General features: G+C 36.3%; 3 protein-coding genes across 9 annotated transcripts; 1 reads left to right on the top strand and 2 right to left on the bottom strand.

Annotated features, from left to right (window-relative positions):
• Nucleotides 1–1,157: 1,157 nt before the first annotated feature.
• LOC112554002 (tubulin-specific chaperone A-like) lies at nt 1,158–4,208 on the bottom strand. Its single transcript, XM_025221556.1, has 4 exons — nt 4,046–4,208; nt 3,262–3,367; nt 2,983–3,069; nt 1,158–2,401 (listed from the first exon to the last, which is right to left on the bottom strand). The coding sequence occupies exons 1-4, from the start codon at nt 4,102–4,104 to the stop codon at nt 2,318–2,320; spliced, it is 336 nt and encodes a 111-aa protein (XP_025077341.1). The 5' UTR covers nt 4,105–4,208; the 3' UTR covers nt 1,158–2,317.
• Nucleotides 4,209–4,851: 643 nt separating this feature from the next.
• On the bottom strand, nt 4,852–13,810 carry LOC112553999 (zinc finger protein 474-like). 5 transcript variants are annotated; one of them, XM_025221550.1, is made up of 5 exons: nt 13,732–13,810; nt 10,614–11,879; nt 8,754–8,913; nt 6,799–7,018; nt 4,852–5,986 (listed from the first exon to the last, which is right to left on the bottom strand). In XM_025221550.1, exons 2-5 carry the CDS (start codon nt 11,846–11,848, stop codon nt 5,832–5,834), a joined length of 1,770 nt encoding a protein of 589 aa, XP_025077335.1. In that variant the 5' UTR covers nt 11,849–11,879; nt 13,732–13,810; the 3' UTR covers nt 4,852–5,831. The 5 variants fall into 5 exon arrangements, with proteins under 5 accessions (XP_025077335.1, XP_025077333.1, XP_025077337.1 ...); XM_025221548.1 differs by having other exon boundaries at nt 13,649–13,781; XM_025221552.1 differs by lacking the exon at nt 13,732–13,810 and adding an exon at nt 12,741–12,754.
• On the top strand, nt 13,649–25,340 carry LOC112554000 (serine/threonine-protein kinase ULK3-like). Of its 3 annotated transcripts, none has more exons than XM_025221553.1 (15): nt 13,649–13,843; nt 15,356–15,496; nt 15,855–15,975; nt 17,531–17,635; nt 17,849–17,992; nt 18,327–18,409; nt 19,989–20,144; nt 20,652–20,757; nt 21,373–21,413; nt 21,992–22,109; nt 22,647–22,717; nt 22,992–23,067; nt 23,381–23,421; nt 23,871–23,991; nt 24,318–25,340. In XM_025221553.1, exons 1-15 carry the CDS (start codon nt 13,715–13,717, stop codon nt 24,335–24,337), a joined length of 1,473 nt encoding a protein of 490 aa, XP_025077338.1. In that variant the 5' UTR covers nt 13,649–13,714; the 3' UTR covers nt 24,338–25,340. The 3 variants fall into 3 exon arrangements, with proteins under 3 accessions (XP_025077338.1, XP_025077340.1, XP_025077339.1); XM_025221555.1 differs by lacking the exon at nt 13,649–13,843 and adding an exon at nt 14,971–15,165 and having other exon boundaries at nt 24,318–25,337; XM_025221554.1 differs by lacking the exon at nt 13,649–13,843 and adding an exon at nt 14,971–15,098 and having other exon boundaries at nt 24,318–25,332.
• Nucleotides 25,341–25,592: the final 252 nt, after the last annotated feature.

The raw sequence follows: 25,592 nt of genomic DNA, 5'->3' as shown, positions 1-25,592 counted from the left end.
CTTCTTTTATCTGACGAAACTTTTAAAGACAGCAGCATTGTCTTTGGGCGTGTTTATCTGCCGTAGTCCAGTCACTTGAGTAAAACTGACTCATCGCTACAACTTCACAATGACCGTGGGGCTCTCGTCGGCGAAAATATCAAACACTGAAGATTCTGATGCAATATTAAGCATTTCTGAAAAAGCAGAGTGTTTCATAAACGGATTGTTGTACATTTTATGAGGGGATGCCGACAGTTTTCTCCGCATTGACCTGCTTGACAAATCACCCACAACGTGCCTCGGCATCAACAAAAGAGAGACTACTCCAAAAATACTTTTTTTAAAGCCTTGTTCTAAGAATTACTTGCCCGTGGAAGTTGTCTTATAGTAACTTGAATGAGTTGATTTGTAAAGAAAGATTTTTTTAAAATGGATTTCTTGTAAATTTCTAAGACATGTATTTTTGCCAGAAAAAAAAAACAATTTGAATTTCCTTACAGGGGTTAATAAAGATGTTTTGTAACATAAAAGCTTTTTTTAATACTAATCGTGTGATGTAATAAAGTCTAGTTACAACTATTACGACGGACTTCTTTGATCACTACTATTTTCATAAAAATCCTTTTTTTTTGTCTTGTGAACCGCATCATCATGTTTTCTGATAAAAACAACTTCCAGTACTTCAAATCTGGTGACATTTTTGGCTTCTGTTGTGTTGAAAAAAAGAGTAATGTTTTGGATGCTTTTATTCGCTCGTCAGAAGTTCTGTCAATTAGAATATACAATACTGCTCTGTTCTCTAATTCATGTTATCATGTCTCGAAATCTGTATACTAGTAGAAAATTTAATGAGATGATACAGCGTACATGGCGGCAGAACTTCTGTGCCAGTTTTTGTATCTTTTATACATGTCCTCCTACATGGGTGAACACTTGCATTATCTAGTCATTCTAGTGGTTTATTATCTGCATGCTACGGAGACAATTATGAAACATCAAACAGTATAAAGTTAGCCGCAGGTGATAGAGTCAGACCAATGTTTTACTTGAAGAAACATTCATATGATTGATTCCTTCTACCACTCAATATAAATGGTCATAACTAAGCGAATATACTGCCGCCATCATACACCACTCCCTTTAAAAAAAAAGGAAAGTGAAACAAACTGACACAGTCACTTTACAAACCCTGTTTAATCTGCAAAGCCTTCATTTAAAAAAGAACATGAAGCACAGAAAAATTATCACAATGACAAAAAGCTTTCCCCTCCCCATCATTAAAAAATAACAAAAAACAATAAGTTAATGAATCATTACATCAATTAGCAATGCAGAATGCCAGCAGCACTTTGGCAAGATCAAGGATTGCATCAAGGCAAGTTTGCAGGTTGCAACATCTAGCACTACACTAGAACAGCAGGATGACAACTGTTCACCCTCAAGCTTTGCAGTACCTTTTCTTCATCATGCAGGTGACCACATTTAGGCATAGCTCACAACATTCTGGGAACACTAGTTTGTGAAACTGGAAAGAGACTACATCATCAGCCTGTATATGCAACAGCAAGCAGTCACCTGACTAGAAGAACACTGTGGCTGCAGAAGCTATGTCAATAAACCTGTCTCGGCACCCCAAATTCGACAATCCAGGGTTTTGATGTTCATACAATGAAAATTCTTAGCAAAAGCCCTAGCAGGTGATGTACTAAATGGGATGCAAAGTGATGAGGCAGTCTGAGGTTGTGAAATAATGAAACAGTGATATTAAATCTGGATGCATAATAGTTTACAGGGTTAGTCTTCAGTGGTTTTCTCTTGAACTCTATTTTTCTCTATCCTCTGTGTGGGTGTCTGTGTTGTATGTATACATGTTTTTGAGTGTGATGTGTCTATAAAAGATCATTTGATGCCTGCAAGGGTGTACTTATGGAGAAATCCCAACTAGTTTTTAGTAATTGCAGAAATTTATCCTAATAGATGAACAATGAGAAGAAATTGTTCAGACAGTAATATCAGTGTCATTCATTTTTAGGCAAGAAAGTATAACAATTTATGATGACAGTTAACTGCTCATATGAAGAGGAGATTTATGGTTACTTTCGTATTTCTCTCTATCCATTTTGCACCATGCACTGATCTGATAATCTGAAATGTAACAAAGAATACAGATTAAAAATTTTAATGAAAATGTCCTGCCACAAAAGGCATGAAACAAATATGGGCCCGAAATCCCGTGAGTAACAAACCAGCTTTTCCTATTAGCAGTGAAATGTCCCGCTTTATTGGGCTGTGGCTGGTGGAAGTGATGCTAATAAAACAAAAAAAGTGTTCACAATTATTCCACCACGACCTTGGCTAATTCTAGGGCAGATTCAGCTTGTTTGTATTCTTCTGCTTCTGCAAGATCATTTTCTGCCTCCTGAAATAATAGTAAATGGTATGTTCTATAAGATGAAGAAATCATTCAAGCTATTTTAAATAATACAGTACATTAATCCTTCCATCCACCCACAAAATGTAAAGATGTCTCAAAATATGCAAGGTTCAATATTTCTCTTTCAGTCTTTCTGTGTTCATAATGAAAGTGAATGTACAGATGATGATATGCGATAATCAGTTGATTGATGATGATGATGATGTTTATAGACTACCATTCTGACAGTGCTTTAAAAAATACTCTAACACATGGAAAGTCACACAGGTATAGAAAACAACATTTTTCAGTATTGCGCATAAGCACACATGGACAGTCAGTCCAAAGCAGCATGGAACACATGCATCTTTAACATATATTTAAATGTACATGTAATGACATATGCTTACTGTTTAACATCTGATCCTTGGTTCTTCTTTTATTGTAGATTTAAAAAGTGCATAATAAATATGAGAATGATTATTTATACAGCAAAACTGGAGTTTGTAGACGTTTTTGCTTAGCTATTTCAGTTTGTCTTCATATACCTCTATGAATTATGCTTACACAAGTAATAAATAACTCACCAATAAGGTTTTGAGTTCTTCATAAGCTGATTTTAGCCTCTTTAATGTGTCTGGTACCATTGCTCTTGACTCTTGTAGAACCTCTTGCTGCACACAAGAATCAACTAAAATTAATGATGAGGCAACATTTACAACATAACTATTAACAATAAGATGAATGTCAGATGCATGTTAAAAAATAGTTATCTTGAAGCACCAATGTGAGAAAATATTCATATTACCGCTACCATTGCTAGACCCTGTCATTTCTTTGTACAAAATGCAGGAACAAATACAAACCTGCTTCTTGAGTACGTACTCATCAGCTCCTTCTGCTTTCAGCTTTTCTATTTTCTGTGCAAATTGTTCACCTTCTTTTTCATACATATCTTTCTCCTTTGTTAATCTGCAAAAATATTTCATATACAAAGAGTTAATGAATTTTAGTTTGTGATAATTTAGTGAAGGAAAGTCTAAACATTGATTAAGACTGTAATGATATAACAATGTAAAAAGCTGGCTATTAAGGAAAACTGGAGATGAAAAAAATCGGATTAATTTTGTATGTTCCTGAAACATTTAGTTCATTAATGTACATGCAGGTGCATGCACACACACACACACATCACTTGAACGTACGTCCACGCATGTATACTCAAAAATAATGCATGAGAAAGTGCAAATGAGTTGCAGACGTTACGTTCTCTGTTGTATATTTATAAATGTCGGCATGCATTTATGCATCTACATGTCATTAGCCATTATTTTTAAAAACACTTTGATCACAACAATTTTTATTCACCGTCACCATGTTAATGAACATCGTTTAGATTAGTAGTGCGAATATTAGTATAATAATGGCCTATTTGACTAGATATGAATGTAATCCCTGACATTCTGAAAACATTAACGGTTTAACACATTTTACTTAAATGCTCTGCTCTTTGCCAACTATAACGAGTAAGAGGTCTAGATAAGCCAGTATCTATGTTTAGCACTGTTGAAAACCGGCTTTGTAAGAGTGAATGAGTCAGGCATATCAACCGGCTTGAATTAACTTGAACGAGGCATAATTATCACTAACCTTTTTACAACACCGGACTGGATTCTTATTTTCTTTAGTCTTGGATCAGCCTGTGCCATTTTCAAGTCTCCAATGATCTACACTGTCCAAAAAGCCCTCGTACACTTCTGACTCACAGCGTCGTTCAAGCAACAGTGTAAGCAGACCGACAGGAAGTCGTGTGCTGACATGCGTACAGGACGATCCCTGGAGTTATTCACCCTAGAACCCCGCGCGACGGCGTTTAATTTTTCATAATCTCAAAAACGAAATGTGTGGACTGTTTTATATGTGTGCAATGTTATCCGTTTTATTTTTCATAATCTTAAAAACGAAATGTGTGGACTGTTTTATATGTGTGCAATGTTATCCGTTTTATACACACTCAAAAATTCGAACTCACGCACGCACATACAGTAAGTTATAAATCACAGGTAGAAAGGCGATGTCAAAGCTACTGATGATAGTTACAATCGTGTCAATATTGTAAGTTGGTCATATTTGCAGGGATTTTTAGTATTCCCTCCCCCCTTTTTACTTTTGCTTTCTTTTAAGCAGCTTTATTTCATATTACACCACATGACAATACTTTTTGTGCATAACAATTACAGGGAGTAAAGACCACACACAAAAATACATAAAGAATTTAATCAGTTTTACTATAAAAAAAATTTCAAAAATACTAAAATTGTCTCATGCAGTTATTGTGTCTTGTTAAGAGTAGTATTTCTTTACTTTTGTACAAAACAATTCTCAATCACAGCTGTTTGTGATGATAGGTGCACATATATAAGCGTAAGCACACATCAAAAGTAAAAATGCCAGGCTTTTATTATAAAATTTATTTTATTTGTTGCTAGATTAGTTAAACTTATCGCTTGTTTGAATGTCATTCATTACAAACCACTTTAAGAAAGAAAATAATTCACACACATTTATTCTTGCAGACACCAATCACAAATAAAGAAATAGTTTTAGCTGATATGTTTTCCCCACCACTAAGAATACACTAAAGACATAAAAATGTAAGCATCATTTTTTTTGAAAATTTTCAGGCTGTAACTTCACTTTTAAACCTTTATGTGTTCTCAAAGGTTATTTGAGCAACATATGTCACCAACCTTCACCTACGTTGCCTAAATTGTTTAACCGACTGTCTCTCTAAGCAAATAAAGTATACTGTAAAAAGTGAGTGAAATAAACTTTGTATTGTACAGGAATATGGCATATGGTCTTGTATAATCAATAAGTAAATATTCTAGTAACAAAAATGGTTGAAACAAATTTCACAAATAGCATTTTTTGGAATTTTTCACTGCTAAGTTTTAAACAGAGATGTATAACTAGTAAAGGCTTCATATATAGTTTGAACAACCAAAAATAAAAAAGTGGTGACTATCTACATGTTTCAATCAGCAAAATCCAGTCTACACAGCATCTAACCAAAATACTATGTTATTAAAAGGCACTATAAGCACTAAGATTTAGCAATTTATTCTATCATCTTAAATTAAGAAACACTTTACAAATCACCTACATTCTACAGAAAGCTGAACATACATTTAGCACTTAGGTAAAACCATTCACTATAACCTATGTTTTTTTGTCTCATCTCTAACGATGGTATGTGTAAAAAAAAGTTCAGTATATTTAAGAAAAGACAAAAGGAAAAGAAAAAGCAAATGTAACATGGTGTATAAATTTTACCAAAAACATCATTAAGCTAGCATAACACAAAAATGCTGTGATTTTTCAGACAATTCAAAGAACATGCTTCTGTTATTCCTTTAATTATGGGCTAACTATATTAATCTTTTGGGGGTTTAGGCTTGCAACTTCGTTGATGTACTATAAGTCGATCAGGAAGGAAAGTCCGGCCACAAATGTCACAAGGCACCAGGTTACTCTGTGCACTTTGCCAGGCTGCTTCATTCATAGCGTCGAAATCATATTTTCCTGATGCTAAAACAAATATCAGTCAAATATCAAACAGTTTTTTTCTTCGTTTAAGAAATTAATGATTTTCACTTCATATAAGTGCGTGTGTTTACATCTATGTGGGCACATGCACATCGACATGTGGCACCAGATCAACCAAGTTGTAATGATTATATTGTAAGATTCTGATAATTAAAAATTAATCTTAAACAATCATTAACATGAAAAATGCATCTCTTTCGTAAACATCGCTCCTAACACACTTTCCCATAATGCTAGTCCTTTTCACACCCTTCCTTTTGCAATATCATGTTACTCTCAGCTCTTGTTCTTGTTATTTGGTTCCTCTTTGTGTTTTTCTTTATTTGATTTTATTCTTCGCTTAGTACAATTGTTTATTCTTTTATAGTTTATATGCTATTTGTTTTTCTGTCCCTCATATACTGTCCATGTTTCGTTCTTGTTCTTAAGAGCTAGCATACTTCTTAGGAGTGTGAGTATGCACTTTAAAAATTTTGCATTTATTATTATTAAAACGCTACAAGAAAAATAACAATTTGTTAAAAAATGGCCCTCATTTCCATGAATTCTCCAATTTTACATGTGCATATGCATGTCAGATGGCATATTTGTCCATGTGAATTGATGGATATTGCTGAACTGAAGCATAATCTGTGACAAGAACTTTGTCTGGGGCACTCGCAACACTGTCCATCATTCTCGAAAATACGAAATGTATATAATCTGGACTAGCAGTGCCAAGAATGAACATATGCAGGTGACATGCAAGCATTACCTAACTTCTACACAATGGCTCCTGAAATAAGCTCACTCACCTCCTATACTTCGTACTTCAGGTTTCTTTGGTTCAGGGCGACGCATTTTGGGTGGCAACTGATTGTTCTCATTGTGCCATTTCTGCAAGCACTGTGGCTCATGTATAGAGATGGACTTAGTGCCAAACTCTCTGCCACAAATGTAGCACACAACAGTTGGTGGTCTACGTATCACTTGAGTGCTTGATGCTGGTGGAGAGCTAGATCCTAGATCTGAGGTCTTATAAAAAAAAAAAATTAGCATTTTTTTTCTGATGTCGTTAAAACCATAAACCTTATACAAACTGCAAGTATTATTGTAGTTCATCAATACCATCTGAATGCATGAAAAAGCTAAATCTTATTCTAAGCTAACATATACAGATGATAATTGACCAGCAAGTTTTATTCAAGGAAGATATGTGGATCTTTTCCACTGAAATCAAAACAGCAGGAAAAAAAGGACATACAATTTTGCAGAGTATAGGTTGTGATAACGTATATGTGACAGTTACAGCAACAGTAAATTATAGAGCTACATCTGCAGAGATAAAAACAACTTACATAAGACTGGGCAATGTAAGTCGTTAACTTCTTTTTCTAAAGTTTATGTGAAATGTTTCAATAAATCTTGATTTTTAAACTTAGCTTTTTCTTCATGTCACAGTTAGCTTGTTGAATAGTACCAAATCAGTGTCTCACATATATACATATAAGGGGTATTTATAATGTGCAGCACCACGACCAAGATAGAACACACTCAGTGCACACCAGCAATGATAAACGAGCAAATAGCAGACTATTATATATGTATAGGCACAGAATGTAAAGCAATGAATGAAGGTGTAAATGATACTGTAAACAATTGGAGCCGCACTTGATGTTAACATGGCAGACAGTATTGCCAGGGAGTTAAGAATAGTAATTCAGGGATAGTACTTTAGATATGTTTTCAGAAAATGTTTGAATGTAATCTTGGAGTCAGAGTGGCGAATGTGATGTGGAAGAGAGTTCCACTACTAAGCAGCACAGAGGGAGCACACAGCACACAGTCTGTTTTCTATATGTGGCTGTCTTTGTGGGAGGGAGGGATAGAATACACGAGTCTGATAAGGAGCAAAGGTTTTGGGTAGGGGAGTGGACAAACAAGATTTCAGTAAAGTAGCAGGGTAAGGAGCCTTCCAAGAATCCATAGCATAGAGTTTAGAGCTTGTAGTCTACTCTAGCTTTAATTGGTAGCCAATGAAGAGAAGAAGAGTGAAAAAGTGGTGTGACATGTTCATGTCTGCGAGTTTGGAAAAAAAAATGAGCAGCTGAGTTCTGGACTTTCTGAAGCTTGTGGACAGTCAGCAAGAAGAGAGTTGCAGTAATCTAGTTTAGACAGAACAAATGAGCAGATGAGAATTTTGGTTGTTGAGATGGGCACAGTATGACAAATGGAGCTGATCTTCTGGAGCTCATATAGTACACAGCATGACAGATGTGAGAAACATGCTCATAGAGAGACATGTCAGCAGACATTATGTAACCTAAGTTACATGTTGAAATTACAAAAGGAACATTGCCATTCCTTTCCCGAACAGATCGAGACAGGCAGTGAAGAGTAAACTGGTTCTCCTCTATGAAAAAATAAAAGCTTCTGTTTTTTGCTTCATTTAGTTTTAATTTATTGTGGATCATCCATAGTCTAATATCAAAATAACATTAATCAGACAGTATAATTATTGGCAGAAGACTATGCAGTTCTGTGCTTGAAAGTACATATACAGATGCACAGAATAAAATTGAGATCACAGTGAATTGAGATCTTGCTGAATCTTAAGTTAATAATATACATTTGTGTTGTCCATGGGGGAATAGCATAAGAATTTTTTTTATTTTTGCACAGCACTAGCTTACATCACTAGCTGAAAACAGAAATACAATTAAAACACCAAAGAGAAGGTGACAATTAAACCCCTATGTCTCCATCTTACCTTGGAAGTGGTACCTCCGAGCCTTCCACTTGTTCCAGGTTTAGGCTTGCAGGCTCTTTGATGGACAGGTAATCGGTCAGATGCAAATGTACGACCACAGTTAGAACATGGCACTAACTGACCTTGAGCTGATTCCCATGCAGCCTCATTCATTTGTTCTCTGTTAGAAAAGCATGAAATACTTTTGTAATCTTGATGAACAGATCCTATCATGAATTAGTCTCTGAGAGAGGCAATGAAGAAAGATTATTTTGCTAACAGCCTGCTAGAAAGAAAAAAGATACTATGCCAGCAAGATGGATTTGTCTTTTAGGTTTACGCCATCCAACTTAACTAAGACCACGTGTTTCCAAGGAATAGAGACTAATATAGGTACTTGTAATTGTTAAGCTCTGGTCATCACCAATTGTCTTTGATAATATGCAGCTTGTGACATCTCTTTTTCAAACATATCATTGTCACCACTACTACCACCATTATTTGATTGAATTATTGGTAGCATGACAGAAATGATTATCTAATATGAACAAAATACTCCTCTGCTTCTAATTAGTACAGGTATCACGTGCACTTAGCAAATACACTAATTATTATTATGAAATGTATTCCTGACTCTAATTGATGTTATCATTCAGTGTATAACTTGTACACCATCCACTTTCTAATAAATCCTTAGAGAGATGCTGTTGTTGCATACAGTGTTCATATACTTAGAAAATACAATTTGTGTTGCCTCAGATACTTTTAAGAAGTAATGAACAAAAACTTGCTTTATTTTCAAATTTTCTTTCTTCTATAAAGCAAAAATAATCTTTTTCATTACTCTACAGATCTTGCAAAACAGTTTTCATTTCAACCTTTTATGCCCTAGTTGATTTTTTACCAGTTATATTTTAAACTAGATCTAGTTCCATAAAAATAGTTAAGCCTCACAGAATATTAAAATTTTATATTTCCTGCAAAAACATATTAACAATAACGCTAGAAATAAACATACAGTTTTCTTCAAGAAATATATGATTTTATTGACATTTGCAATTATAATTTTTCCAAGCAATTTCTGCTGTAGCTTTTGAATATGAAGACATCTTGTAAACAAGTGTTGTTGAAGTTGTCACCAGCTGTTGGTAGATTGCATTAAGCAATAAACGTTTTTAACATAACCTGCTTCATATGACAAATAAATCTATTGGCTACAATTTTAAGTACCCTGCACAAAATGCGCTGTGCATAAATTGTACCTACAGAGGGTAGGTCACAGCCAGTAGTTTTGCTAGTTGCCTGCACCACCAATTAGTCATATCAGATTATCTGCTTCTGGTTGATGATGCAATACTAGATGGTGATTGAGAATGTCAGTACACCCCTTTTCCCAACCAGAATTCCTTAATAAGGCCCAACCTTTTTAGGTGGTGCAGAAAGTAAAGTTGTTGCTGGGGGTTCTTAATGATGGTTCTTAATGATGGTTTTTAATGATGGACATCACATTGTTGTCCCAGGTAAGGCAATTTGAAATGGTTCTTAAGAACCTGAAATGGTCAACCTGCTCTATGGCCTCAACAGGGTTCCACAGGACCTCTTTTTATGTGGAGCTTTACTACCATCTCCTTGGTCTTAGATACATTTAGATATAGCCTATTTTTCCCTGCACCATGGATCTACTACCATTATTGTTGGAGACAAGACATTCCATTATGATGCCATCAGTGAACTTCACCATTTGAATGGATCCATGAGAGAAGAAACATTTGTTGGTGAAGAGACAATGCAGGCAGATAAAGAGGAAGCCTGAGCACACATACACACAAAGTATCCATAGACATTCATTCTACAAAGAACAAATTTAAAAAAAAAACTAACCTAGTCATTCCAGAACCTGAGCCAAGAACCTGTGGCTTTTTAGGAAGGGGTCTTCGTGACTCTTTTGGCAACTTTGAGTTCTCAATCTTCCATTTCTCCAAGCACTGAGGTTCATGGATTGGCAAACTTTTTGTGCCAAACTCTCTCCCGCAAATGTAACACACCACTGTTCGTGGTCCCTTTGATGGTGATGGCTCATCTGGTGGATATTGATCGGAAGAACTGGAGAGTCCTTCTCTAGATCCACTGCTTGTCACTGCAGCTCCCCCCTTTGGTGATAAACCAGTGGCATTACTAATTCCTGACCCACCAGCTTTGGGCTTGCAGGCCCTTAGATGCACAGCGAGTCTATCCGGGTTGAAGGTGCGGCCACAGTTGGGACAAGGCACAAGATTTGCCTGGGCACTCTGCCATGCTGCCTCATTCATGGCATTAATATCATAACTGCCACCTGCTGCCAGCCCCTCCGGTTTCTTGGGAAGGGGTCGTCTTTGCCCTGGTGGTAACTTGTCGTTCTCTACCTTCCATTTTTCCAAACACTGAGGCTCATGAATGTCAATGGACTTTGTCCCAAACTGGCGTCCGCATATGTAGCAGAGTACAAACCTAGGACCACTGGCTCTGGGTTCTGGAGGTGGGCCTGTCTGATTGAGTGAAGTATATGTCCCTTGCCTCTCCATTCCTGAGCTTGATTTTGGAGTACCCTGTTGCCTGACAGTCCGTAATGAGGGACTGTTGTTGCTATTCGTATTCTTGCTTGCTGGGCTGTGAGAATTTCCTGCAAGGTCAGGGTCAATCCTCTTGTTTAAAACTTTTGGTCCACTCAAGACTGCAGTTACAGCCCTGTTGGCAATGCCTGGGTCATTCTCTTTTGATCCAGAACCAACATCCCCAGGTTTCTTTAGAGGACTCGGTACTTTGCCGGGCTTGCAGCTCCTCTGGTGAACTAGAAGACGATCTGGCTGAAATGTCCGTCCACAGTTCTTGCACTCAACTAAGTTCGCCTGAGCACTTTGCCATGCCAGTTCATTGAAGCGGCTAGTGTCGTCTCCCTTTCCATTTATAGATGGCAGGATTTCTGGCTTGACAGGGGGTTGGCGACGCTGTCTCTTAGGCAGACGGTCATTCTCAGCATGCCATTTTTTCAAGCACTGGGCTTCATGAATTGATACTGACCTGGAACCAAACTCACGCCCACAGATGTAGCAAATGACGGTAGGGGGTCGATGAGCCATGATGAAGTCAAGAACTGCTAATTATTCCTACCTGCAACATGGCAAGCTCATTAGCAAAGGAAGCGCCTATGTATTACTTTGCCCTTCACCATAGCCAGTTGAGCAGTGTAAGCAAGCACACTAGCATTCTAACTTACTAATGCTCTTTGTGCACCTCCCTTTGCGAAACTTGCTGTTTCCATAAATCAAATAAAGCAAACAGTGTAAAAACTGATGCAAGATGAATAAATAAATTTAAGCTGTTTGATGAAAATTTGGCTTTTAAAAGTCACCATGTGAGCTAAAGAAAAGACCATCATAAGCTAAGTAAACAAATTAGTAAAATGAAAAAAAATTCTGTGGGAGATAAGCACTACTTAAATTCATCTAATCTCAGCCAAATGAGATTATGCAAAGAAAAACACATTTTCAGTGAATCTGCACTAATTAAACACATAAATAATAAGAAAAGAGAGCTATTAATTTTGAAGCATTGTGCAGATTATTGTTAGGAAATATTTCTGAAAGCCCACTCAACTCTTGACAAAAATATTTGTAAGTCACCTTTTATTACCCAGAATGAACAAAAAAAAGAGATAGAAACCAAAGAAAACTGGATAGAAAATGGTACTATAGAGATAAGAGCTTATTAGGGTGCCACACAATGATGATAAGTAGCAAGTCTGACAAACCATGCATTTAAGAATGTAAAGTCTACCACTTGTAGACATCCAGTGAACTTGTGTAAGCTAAGAAAAATTGTAATGCATAAATCATATTGTTATAATTAAGGAAAAAATAATCAAACATATGCTTTGCCTAAGTAACATTTTGATAGCCATTTTAGTATTCATCATTCACAAATATGAAAGCTCAAGAACAATTTTTGCAACAGTTTCAAATAGCACTTTACTTAATATCTTGTTTCCACTCTATTCCAATGTTGCATGTATAAAAACTGAAACATATGGTATCCTATAAGCAGATTAGTAAAAAAGGAAGAACAAACTTTTATAACTGTGCAAAATCCAATGGCTTACAAGGGTTGTGCTCAATTTGAAAAATCAGAAACTGAATATGGTCAGTGCTTTTAAACATCTTATACAATAGAATTTTTTCATTCCTCTAATAAACTCTCATCCATCTATATTAAATGATGATGTCAATATATAAAAAGTTCTAATATCTATTTTCTTACTTAAAAATTTATGAAACTTATAACATGTATTCTTTCTTCATATTTACTTTTTGCTTTGCTTCATCGGGTATCACATCATATTTCTGTTACTATCCAGAGGTTAATTAATTAATTGTTACACTACTGTTATATAATAACAACTTATAAACATTCATTAATGTAGACAACTGTTTAATCGATTAGGAAGTGACACAAATCAAACAATTATAAATGATGACATTATAGGAATGGCATACAGTGATATATCAGTCAGAAGACAAAAATTTCAACCGACTGTAAACTGAAATGTATATTGTATGAAGACATCATGCTGACTATATATAATATATGATAAATTTATATTATATATATAGTCGTCAAAAGCATAATTATATTATTTAAATTAAAAGCGCATCTGATGCCCATCTCATATACTCACTATATATATATACTTAATTGTATCATTCTCTCAATAAAGTTATTTATTTATTAACGCTTTATCTTCTAAACTAGTCTTTGCTAAACAGCTTATACAACAATGAATGTTTACTGCAGACGAAGCATTCGAAAAACAGATCTGAGAATAGATCGATCAGTACTAAACGATCTATACATTAAAAGGAAAAAAAGAAACCAAAACATACCTAGTTACATCGACAAGTCAACAGCTGCCGACGATCTCTGGAGTATAAAACATTTTTGCTTACAGAATGGCATTTACATTTACCTTTCAAGGTATCGAGGACCCTGACGACCACCTAAACAACACGCGCCATATCTCAACGCTTGTTTCCAAGGGAGCTGCCGAACTACAAATAACGTTTACAACACATCATACAGTTCGTGAATATCTTTCTGCTACTTTAAAAATGAACAAATAAACTTTAATTTCTATGAAGGAGCTTGCGAAACAGCATTAAACTCAAATAACGGACATTTATTTTGAGCCGTTTCACGTGACGTCATTAAAATTTAAGTGGAGGACGAGAAGCCGTTATGGAAAGTAAAGGCGTTGCCGGAAAGGCACGTGTCGTTGCACGATACAATCAGTGATTTTTGTGTGTGTGTGTCGGGTTTTCATACTTGATCTGAAGCGACAAAGAACTGTCGGTCTATCCCTACCCCCCGGCTAAATTTACTAGCTATATATAAATTCACGAACGTACGTATATGTATAGAAGATTCCTAATATAAATATTTCTTTACTGGTACACAAAAACAAAAAAGCACATTTGATTGGACCGATGTGATTTATTTGTAATATTTTATATCTGGAGCTGTTTCGTGCATATTAAATTTGTGTACCATGTATATATAATTATATAGTTGCAATTGTTTTTGTAAGTTATAAAAGTAAAAACAACATTTCGGCATCGACAGTAATTTTTTTTACCATTCAAGTCAATTTTTAATGGTTATAATGATAGGTATTTTTGAGCGTCACGCTGGCAATAAAATATCTAATTTTCACTTATACTCGTCTGCATCCGTTTAATCAAATATATTTTGTTTCTGTTCCCCTCCAGTATAATGCAGGCGACTGATCGAGCGATCGGCGCCTATAGGTACCCACCATGCAATGTTTTGATCTTCAAAATATTAACACATAAAACCACTTAGTAGAAGTACGTGATTATCATACGTGACGGTTAGAGAGTAATGCCTATAGTCTGCTTTCGGACTGTGGCGTTCGTAGTGTTCGCAATTCTTAATACGTCTTGAGTGCGCAAAGATTTAAATACGGAATTTCAATTTGGGGGTTCTACAGGAAAAACAAAAGGTTCTACAATTTATGGGCACACCTTTTTTATTTGACAGCATTAAATGACGTTGGAGTAAGTTGATAAAAGATTAAATTGTATAGTTAAAGACAGAAAATTACAAAAAATTCCATTTCAGGCCCCCCACACAAATTCTCAGCACCGTTCCGGGCTTTACTACCCTTTGTCACTCTTTACTGCGAGAAGGTACAAAGATAGCAAAATGGCGTCTGCTCAACAAACAACTAGCGTAGTACCTAATCTTGCGAACTATATTTTGACTGAAAAGCTCGGAAGTGGTAGCTATGCTACAGTTTACAAAGCGTATAAAAAGGTATATCATCTGTATCAAAAATGATGATCACCTAAGGCTGTTTGAAGAACTGATCCGACGTCATGATGTGTGTGTAGATTCAAGCAGTCAACTTCTATCGTTTTTATCGTGTTTCTTGTTATATAATATAGTTAAAAAATTAAAAGAGAGAAGAGCAGGCTGACAGCATTGAAGATAATATGTAATGTTAAAAAAGTGGTACAGATTATTACAAATGTATTTATTTTATAAATATTTTATTTGTTTTTAAATTCCAGACAGGTATTCGTGAAGTGGTTGCAATAAAATGTGTTCTGAAGAGTTCTCTAAATAAGGCCTCAACAGAAAACCTGCTGACTGAAATAGAACTGTTAAAAAATTTGAAACACGAGCACATTGTGGAGCTGAAAGATTTCATAGTATGTAAATATTTGTATATCCTTTAATCTTTTATTCTCTTGGTTTTTCTCTTGATGCCAGTTTCTTACTAAGCTGTGTTTTTTCTAATGTTTTCTTTTATAGGTGTATGTGTATGATCACTTGTGTTTTTGTGAATGTAAATGCTTTTTAGTGTACTGTGAACAAGAAAACTTACATCACTAATTGTATGATTAAATTTTTAGTATGATGGAGCACTGTCTTCTGTCACTTGGGCTTTGCACGTCACTTAGAAGAAGACATAATCTATGATCTTTCATAATAGTAATAGATGTATATAAGAAGATATCACAGATATAAGGGGCATTCTTACATTTTTACAGTAATCTTTGTTTGCAGTGGGACAGCAAGTACATATATCTTGTCATGGAATACTGCAGTGGTGGAGATCTTTCTCACTTTATCAAAAGCAAACGAGCTCTTCCTGAGAGAATTGTCCGCAAGTTTTTACAGCAGATAGGTAGGTAGGGGTGTGTGTTGTGGATGGGTATGTGTTGGGGTGGTTCAGTGGGTGGGTGTTTGTGTGCGTATGTCTCTGTCCATGCACATGAACATTTTTATTTGTATGCTCATGTGGATTCCTTATCTGCATATTATGTTGTTCTCATTCACCTTTTTTTTTTCAAATCACACTTAGAAGCCAGATTTCAAAATAAAACTGGCAGTCACCTGCTAAGCATCCACAGGTCCGTAGTGTTTGGCATCAAGCGGCATCCATGACAGCCAGACCTCTGCTCTGAGTTCCTGGAAGAGCCTACATTCTTGTAGGAGGTGTTCTGTGTTTGGTTCTACATCTCCACAGGAGCACATTGGGGATGGCACCAGGTGGAGTGTGCGGTAAAGGTGATCCTTTAGTCTGTTGTGCTCTGTCCTGAGGCAGAAAATTATCACCTGGTCTGATCTGGACAGATGATGATGGCTGTCTGGTGGTTTGGATGGTCTGTGCAAAGCCTTGATGATGGTCTTCATCTCTGCCAGGCTGACCTTGCTTTCATCCTACCTAGCTTCCGTTCCTAATTTTGCCCTTCTGTCAGCCTGCTCATTGCGCTTAATACCACAGTGTGAACACTACAGTACTGTTTTAAGGTAATTGGTATTTTTCAGTGCTGCTGTCAGCTTAAGTAGCTGGTTATTGTGAGCGGCTTGTAGGACAGATCGTATGTTAGGAATATCACTTGTGAGTCTATGCTCACTTTGCTTCTGACATTGATTACTGCACAGATTAGGGCTTCAACTTTGGCTCTGTAGTTGGTGCAGTGAAAACTTTGTCCATCTGGGTACCAGACTTATACCCCCAGCTCCTCCATTTTGGATGTTGTCTCTGACCCATCTGTGTAAGCTCCTATCCATGCTTTTTGGAGGGGTACTTCTAGTATGGCAAGCATCAGTGTTTTCTTGCTTATGTCACTGTGTTTATCCTTGACTGTGAAGTGGGGAATTTTGATGCAGATGGTAAGACGATTCTGTCACTTCAAGGAGGGGATGAGTAGAAGGGACCTGACAGGGCTTCTGCTAAGGCTAAATTCTTTGGGGTCCCAGGGACCCCTTCATATTTTTAAGGGGTCCCTGTTCTTCGCCCAAATTTGAATGGGACCCCATTGACGAAAATTGAAGGGGTCCTCCGAACTTTTAATGCGTACTGTACGCAATTTTTTGCATAAGCAGAAGCCCTGCCTGATTCTCTACTTCTGTGGGCAGTTGTTTCTGGTGTTGTCTCTGTGGTGGCTGTGTCTTTCACAAAGCTTGATCTTTTAAGCCTGCCTGAAGATAGTTGTGTTTGTCTGGTACTCATTAGATGGCCTGTGCTGTGCTTGTATTTGGTGACTTGTACAAATGCCTTACACTCTCTTAGCAAAAAAAGTTAGAAAAATTTATGATACATTGTATTACATGTGATTGTCACAAAATTTCACAGAAGGCTTAAAGGAGGAAACATTTTTGGATATGCCTTATTGCTGTTCCACTAACAAGTGGATGAAATCTTGATGTAACAGAGATTATTTACTATGTTTCAGCTCTTGCAATGCAGTTTCTGCATGATAACAATGTTGTTCACATGGATCTGAAGCCACAGAATATACTGCTGACAGCATCTTCAAACCCCAGTCTCAAAATTGGAGGTTAATACAAACTTAACTATCCACTTATTATTGTTTTACATTTTTAATTATATTGCTTGCATTATTATGTCTGTCTAAACTGCCATGGTGAAAAACAGAATGTAATAAATGCATTAAAGGAGGAAGGAAAGAAAGCAAGACAAGGTGTGTATAACATTTCCTCCTCAGATAAAACTTTATGTTGACATGATATCATTTTCATTGTCAAAAAAGATTTTGGCTTTGCCAAGCCTATGCTGGAAGGTGATCAAATGGATGTGATGCGAGGATCCCCCTTGTATATGGCACCAGAAATAATCTGCAGGAAGTCTTATGATGCCAGGGTTGATCTTTGGTCCATTGGTGTTATCTTATATGGTAGGTTGGCATATACTTTAATAATAATAGCAATAATTGATTATTATCTTTTTTAAGCATACTAAAGGTTCTACTATTTTTGAGCATCTTTGTTGCTCATACATGCACAGGTGGATCGTTGTGGATATGTGTGTATATGCACACACACGTGTATGTGTGCATGAACATGTCTGTTCACTCATGGGAGCATGTGTAATTGTTGTCCTTGATAACACTCTTTAACTGGCATTCTTTCTCTTGATAAATTGATGTTTTCAATTAGCACATTGAGTTTGGAGGTGTACTATCATGTGCTTTTTTAAAAAAAAATTGTTTTGTGATTCTTTTTTTATAGAGTGTTTGTTTGGAAGGGCACCTTTTGCATCCCGAAGTTTTAAAGAACTTGGCGAAAAGATATGGGACTCAAAGCCGGTTGAGGTTAGTATCTATGTTTCTATGCTGAGACTTTCATAGTTCCCTTATGTATTGAGAAGTCCTTTTAAAAAACAGTTTCTATATGTCATGTAGTCTCATAATCTTATCAGTCCCTTCTTTCCCACATCATCATCAACCATGTAAATTCCATCCACAGCTTCCTTTAGAACACTGCTCTCTCTCTCCCCCATTTGCTTTAACCCCCTTGGCTTCAATCCTGAGTGTGAATTGAGGTTAAAATAGATTGCAATCCAAACAGCTTATAGTTGCATGAATGTACTAAAAACTGGTCAAGAAACATTTGGTAGCTGGCTGGTTGGTTGGTGGGTTGCTGGGTTTGGCAGGAAGATGCTTCCATTTATTCAGTCATCTCTTGACTGTTACAATTTGACACATTGCTATGCTGGAGGGAACAGTTAGACAGACACAGCAGCTTGCCATTTAGGCATGTCTTGAGAGGTGCTGAGCAGGTCCTGCATGTAACGACCAGTCCACTCCTTCACATTTGCAAGCCAGTTCTTCCTCAATTAACTACCTTCTGAGATACCCTGAAGAACATCTTAGAACGTTGTAGTTGGTCGCTTTGCCGAATTAGACTAGTTTGCAGCTCTTCACTGTTGTGAGAATGGGTTCCTGATGTCCCGCAACTGTGCTCCATCAGCAGCCTTCTCAGATATTTGTTTCCAAATACTTGGATTCTCATCTCAGTGTCAGCAAAGATGATGGTGATGCTGCACCAGATCCTGTTGAACCTGACCATTGCTGCTATCATTATTCTGATCTGGAGGTCTGCAGTGCCACTGCCATTTTTGAAAAGTGTGTTTCCTGAGTACTTAAAGCTGTTCACCATCTTGAGCTGTACACTCTTCATGTGCATCTCTGCTTTGTTGTTACCTCTAAGTGAGGCCACATCCAAGATCTTTCAACCCAGTCAAAACATGTGAGCTCCAAGCCTTGGCCAGTGCTTTTGTCATGGAAATCCTTTGCCCAGTGATGTGTTAACATCATGATTAGCCTTTACCATTCTTAAGATTACCTAATAGGGCCATAAACCCATGGCTGTGGGGTGCTTTTATTGCAGAGAGAACCTGTTTTTCTTTTTAGATCAGCCAATGATTGAAACACAGTAATTTTCAGGAAATTTAACATGCTCATTCCTAGTTTTACCCTCCAGGGCATATGTGGATTCAAACCCTGCTCTCTATTAAGCACTGTCATTTTAGTTACCTGCTCAGCTGGAGAAGAAGCTCGAGACCCCTCAACCACTGAGGCACTCTTTAAAAGTACTTCCACCAAGAGGCGATTGTATACTAATAGGGGAGAGGGAATGGGGAGAAAACCTCTTATGACCATCCTGCAAACAGGTGTCTCAGAGAGTGTCCCAAGATGAGAATAGAACCTTGCACCTTTAGTTCAGTGGTGACAAGTAAGGGTTTTGGCCACTACATTGCTGTTATTAAAAGGTGAGGAAGAACTTAAATGATACTTGGTTAATCTCTTGGGCTTAAAATATTTACGTTTCTGTTAATTAAAGATGTAAACTCTTAAGACTTTTTTTTGTCAAATTTGTTATCTTATAAAGCTCCCGCCAGGGGTAGAGGTCTCAGATGATTGCAGAGATCTTTTGCTGAAGCTTTTACAACGCAATCCTGAAGACCGAATCTCATTTGAAGAGTTTTTTAATCATCCTTTTGTTGATCTTCTACATGCTCCTTCTCCATACTGCCTTCGTAATGCTGTGAGTTAAACTATATTTTTGTATACACTACAAGCCATTTTTATATAAAATATGGACACTTTATTTGATTAGATGTGCAATATGTGCCTGTCTATTTGCTTCTGTTTATCAGCGTCCAGTAATCTTAAAGGATAATCTTTGTTGTCATGGTGAGAGCTGTACTTAGTCTCAAAACTTTGTCAGTACTTTTGCTGGCCCCATTTATAAATCTTTTTAACACCATGCACACAGATGTCTGTCGTCTGTCTTGTGCATAGTAACTAGTGGCTAAAAGACTGCAATGTAGTGTAAGAAAATGAAGAACTATTTAATACAAATTCAGTGAAGCAGGGGTGTGGCAACCAGCTAGAGATGAAGGCATTGTAGCTATGTGAAGAAGAGCATCAAGCTGGATTGTAATCTTCTTAGAAGCACATGTGTCATAGTGTACCTGTATGTTGAGGGAATGGGAATGGAAGAATCAGCACTGTTTATCCTGTCATGTGTAAATGCTCATTTGTTCCACAGAAAGATATTGTGTCACAAGCAGTTAAGAAAGACACAGAAGGAGACTACAAGAATGCAGTCACATTGTACTGTAATGCCCTTGCCTTCTTTGTGCCTGCCATTCACTGTGAGAACCTGCAGAGCTTTTTCATCATAAATAAAACCCAATAGACCCATTCATGCTTCTTCATCTTCATATTCATCACAAATAAAAGCTGATAGACCTGTTTGTGCCTCTTCATGTTCATTTTTTTGTTAATCTGAAGATTTAGTGCACACCAACATATTTCATTGCTGTGTTTCTTTTTCTTTATTTGCCATTATTTCTGTTGTATTTCTCTTTTTCTCTTTTTAAAATATTCTTTAAGGCTGATGGATCTGTGGTGACCTTTTATTATTTTTATTTTATTAGTTTTTCATAATTTATTGCAAGTGACAATTGTGTTTAAAATTTCTTGTTTGTGTGAACATCTCTGGCTGTATCTGATTCATGTAATTAGAGGTGTGTGTGCTTTGGGTAGAGGGGATTGCAGTTTATTGATGAAGAGGGTAGGAAACCCAATGTTACCTACTCTTTTGAATATTCTCCATGACACATTTCTTATCACGGAAGTGTATAGGAGATACAGATCCATGTTTCTTATAGCACCAGAAGAGGTTTAAGCACTGGATGTCTGTCAATAGAATTCTGACCTACAGATATCTTTTTCTATAATATTCACCCCTCTTTTTTTTTTTTTAGATGAAAAAGATCCTGTGAAGAAAGAGGCATTGAGAGCCAAGGTCAGTCCACACAGTTCATTATGAGCTACTCTAGTCTTGTAAAAATTACTGGCTGTGGTTTTGTTACTGTTTGTTGTGCTTACATTATGGCTTTGTTGTTCCTGTGGTTAATCTAGAATTCTACATTATATTGGGTCCATTGTAAAAATATATATATATAAACTTGAAAATCCAACAGTGGAAACAGAAATGTGAATCTGCCTCGCAGATGAGAAAATTCGAATCAAAAGTAATGTTTTAATACTGCGATCTTGAACTACCAATTTTTGTCAAAGTAATAGTAATTTGAAAAATCCATTAGAAATTCATGCTGAGCTGTAAAATTGGCAAAAATTCTGTATGAAATGCACACAGACTTGACATGTATGGAACCTGTGTATGTACCTTTGTGTTGATGACTGTTATACAGAGTTCTGAGTCTCCATGTTTCCTCCATGATAGGTGTCCTGGTTACTGTTTCTAATGAAGGAAATAATAAGAATTAGATAAACAACTAGTTAAGATTTTCTCTGTTTATTAAATGCAGCTGTACAACTAAGATTCAATCATGATTTGGTCATGAGCTTCATATCTTGCAGGTACGTGAATATATGATGAGAGCAGAGACGCTGAAGCAGCTTTTAAAACCTCACAAAAGCAGCGAGAGTGTGAATACACTAGAGCGGACCATCTCCAGCGATGGTGATGAGAAGTTAGGTCAGAAACTATGTGAGAGAGAAGTAGTATGTGTGTGTGCATGCATGTTGGTTATGCATTCTTGTTACTTCCTGAAATATAAGTGATAAAATATAAGTGATAAAAACAATTTCAATCTTAAGGGCCTTTTTGAACGCCCCCATCTTGGCCAGTATCTCTGTAACTTTTGGCTTAGTCAAAATATCTTGGTATCCACAAAACCAGCATTGTGTCACAGTCCCATATGTGCCCCAGATATGTATTAATGTCACTGAAACACTCCAGCTCACTTATCAAGCTATTCTTGACACAGCATACATGGCAGCGTCCATTGTGTGTATCTTAGTCATGATGATGCCCATTTTAAGTTCACATTATTATTAAATCTGTTTTTTTTAAATCTTTGCATGCTATAGAATTGTATCTATTGTTCAAAATAATAAATGAAAGAAATTAGAAATAAAATTGTTCTTTCTTATAGCATGTGCATACCATGTATATTCACTTGTTTTGAACTGTTTACCGGCCAAGCTTTATAGAATGAGTCTTTTATTGCAGCAAGTATGTGTGGTGACAATAGTCCTGAACTTCAAGCAGCAATGAAACTCATAGAAGCTGCAACAAAGGAGGTTAAGTCATGACACCATTTTCTTTCTTTACTTGATTCTGCACCTTTGGTGGTGCTGTATAAAAGATTATTCAATGCAAACAAAGTAAAATTGAAGTATTTTTTTCTCATTGTTTCCTGTGTCTATTTTTACTTGATGTTTAAGGAAGTAAGGAATGAATTGGTTAAGAAAACTGTTAACTACATTTATTCTTTTTGCTTAGTTTCTTTTTGAGTTACATGCCAATTTTATTTCTTAGCATGTTTGTTTATTCCTTTATTTTACCTTTCTTCAGGTGGAACGAGAAGAATTTGACAAGGCCCTTAATCATTATGAGATAGCCCTTGGAGCTATCATCAAGTTATTACCAAGTGTGTTCATCAGCTTATTGACTGTATATAGTTTGATCATGTTTCCAGTTAATTTTAAAAAAAAAATTTCAGGTTTTTAAATACTAAACAAAACAATTCCAACAATGATAAAGAAAGATAATTATTTTTATTGATACTTGAATTTTCTTTGTGTAATTATTTTTTAAGTCAACTGATTTTGGAACTACAAGAATTAGCATTATGTAATTTTAACTGCCTTTATCCACATCGTTGCTAGACAGACATAGATCTATAGATATATTGCATTATTTTATCTGTTTTTACTGTTTTCAACAACACTTGTATCTGTCAGGTGAACCAAAGGGACCAAGGAGAGATTTGATTGTTCAGCAGGTGAGAGTGATTTGAAGTGTTGAGAGGCAGTGATGCCTGAGATGATGGTTGTAATAAAGCTGATCAGGGTGTTGAGGTTGTTGATATAATTTTTACTCTTTGATTAGAAGGTTTTGAGTAATTTTGTTGTGAATGTTTTTTTCTTGATAAAACATTTTACTGTATTTATTTATTTATCCAAGTGTCAATAGATATTTGCATATATTTTTACCGTTTGAAGTTTTAAAAATTAAACCTGTTTATTTAGTGCACTTAACTTGAAAATGATAAATGCAATCTTAAATAAGTTTGTTTTATCCAAACATAAATTGTGAAGATAGAAGCTAGGAGGAACAAGTACTTTTGCTTAATATTTGAAAATTTATTTTGCTCGCTCATCTGACGAAAAGAAGTAGATGCCTTATCCGTTATGCCAGGTTTGTTAAGAGAATTTTCTAATGTTCTCACAGGTGAAATTATGGATGAGCAAAGCAGAAGAGATCAAGGCCTATTTGGCCATTAGAGAGTTGAAGACAGAAGATACCTCCAAACAGGAAGAGGAAGAGGACGAAAGTCAGACAGGCATAATGAGTGAGTTGTAACTTATTTTTTCATCAGCATCACTGCAGTTATTCAGGTCGGCACCTTCATTTAGATTATAATAAAGAAAGGATATATAAGGAAAAATTACATGCTGGCTCTGACTTTCCACCAACATCAGCATGCATTTTTGTAAGCAAGAACTAATGAGGACTTTGATGCAGATAAGACACCCCTTCTCCAAAAGGAAGAGAAAGCTAGACAAATTCATATCTCCAAAAGAGAAAGACAAACTTGTGGATTTTTCTGAAAGAAGGAAAAATAGATAAATGTGTGCATTATACATCATTTATCTCATGATTTTTTTTGTTTTGCAGATTTGTGCCGTCTTCAGTAGCATTGTAGAAGGTCATTGCCTGGAACTTTTGCACAAATAGGCTGTGATAAGAGGAATGCTAGTATTTTCAATAATTACTTCTATATGGAAGTATTTGGGGTGGAAGAAAGGATTTAAATGTGTCGTCAAACATCTCAGAAGGTGGAAGGTGCTTATGACCATGGGGGGTTTGTATATAGCAAGTGATAACACTTCAGAGAAGCTGTACCTGGGGTGTGCAGTCAAACAAGCAGGCTAGCTCTCCATACATGCTACACACTGCTCATCATAGCCCAGAACATTGCAACTTGCCTAGAGACCTGTCATGGTGTACTAGTCATTTACATCCGAGATCCTGTTGTGAACGGCAAAGAAGAGTGACATTCCAATGGTACTGTAAATATATTTTCATCATTTATAAACTCTCACTGATTTAGGGTGGGGCTGGGGGCAAAAAGACAAAGTACATAATTGTATTTGTCATTTCTTTTATTAAGAATGTTATCTTGCTAAAATGCTGCCAAGAAACCTTGGCCATTTCACATATATTGTGGAAGGACTAACTTAAAGACAGTGTAATATAGATCGATGTGGGGATAATAATGCTTCCGTTTTTAGTTCATAAATTGTCTTTCGAAGTTACCGGTCCTCAGTGTGTCTGTGATTTTGTATATGTCAGAGGGGGGGGGAAATGTGGGTGGCATACATGCACATATGTTGAGAGCATTTGTGATTGACTGTCTTAATTTATAAATGATTTTATACTGGTAATAAAATACACCTTAAAATCTCTAATAATTGACTTTCAAATCTGTTTTCATAACTAAATCAAGTTGGAACTGCTTTTAGTTTTGCTTGTGGTAGTTACTGTTATTTGCAGTTTTGTATTTGTAAGTGTTTGTGTGTGTGTGACTTTGTGCTTGTGTTTCTGTGTAGAAATCCATGCAGAGAAGCTGACTATTGGCTTTAGTAAGGGCAGATAGCTGTGCAGGTAAATTCTCATGCCAGAATGCACACATTTTGTTGTCAAGTATTTTAGAAATTCCTGTTTGGCCATCTTCCCTTTCCACACATTCTTGAGAGACGTGAAACTCTCACATCAGCTGCAGATGTTTGTGTTCCCACTAATGAAGACTATGATGACCTGTGTGAACGCGAGACCTCAGCAAACCAGAGATTTGTGTACAGATCGGTGAGCAAACTTATGTGCTTACATTGTTATCTTTTTGTTTTCAGTAACAGGCATACTAGGGCAGTGGAAGGGGGGAGATCAAAA

Source organism: Pomacea canaliculata, linkage group LG13, assembly GCF_003073045.1.
Source record: "Pomacea canaliculata isolate SZHN2017 linkage group LG13, ASM307304v1, whole genome shotgun sequence".
Classification (NCBI taxonomy): Eukaryota; Metazoa; Mollusca; class Gastropoda; order Architaenioglossa; family Ampullariidae; genus Pomacea; species Pomacea canaliculata.
This window is presented reverse-complemented; position numbering and strand designations above follow the sequence as displayed.

Bases quoted from the DNA above. Each gene is read 5' to 3' on its own strand.
- LOC112554002 (XM_025221556.1), bottom strand. From the start codon at position 4,104: ATGGCACAGGCTGATCCAAGACTAAAGAAAATAAGAATCCAGTCCGGT. The intron at 3,070-3,261 runs GTTTGTATTTGT...TCTTGTGTGCAG, and splicing joins AGTACGTACTCAAGAAGCAG to CAAGAGGTTCTACAAGAGTC. The intron at 2,402-2,982 runs GTGAGTTATTTA...CTATTATTTCAG, and splicing joins AAGAACTCAAAACCTTATTG to GAGGCAGAAAATGATCTTGC.
- LOC112553999 (XM_025221550.1), bottom strand. From the start codon at position 11,848: ATGGCTCATCGACCCCCTACCGTCATTTGCTACATCTGTGGGCGTGAG. The intron at 7,019-8,753 runs GTAAGATGGAGA...TTTTTTTATAAG, and splicing joins TCGGAGGTACCACTTCCAAG to ACCTCAGATCTAGGATCTAG. The intron at 5,987-6,798 runs GTGAGTGAGCTT...TATTTGTTTTAG, and splicing joins TGAAGTACGAAGTATAGGAG to CATCAGGAAAATATGATTTC.
- LOC112554000 (XM_025221553.1), top strand. From the start codon at position 13,715: ATGGCATTTACATTTACCTTTCAAGGTATCGAGGACCCTGACGACCAC. The intron at 23,068-23,380 runs GTGTGTTCATCA...TGTATCTGTCAG, and splicing joins TATCATCAAGTTATTACCAA to GTGAACCAAAGGGACCAAGG. The intron at 23,992-24,317 runs GTGAGTTGTAAC...TTTGTTTTGCAG, and splicing joins AAGTCAGACAGGCATAATGA to ATTTGTGCCGTCTTCAGTAG.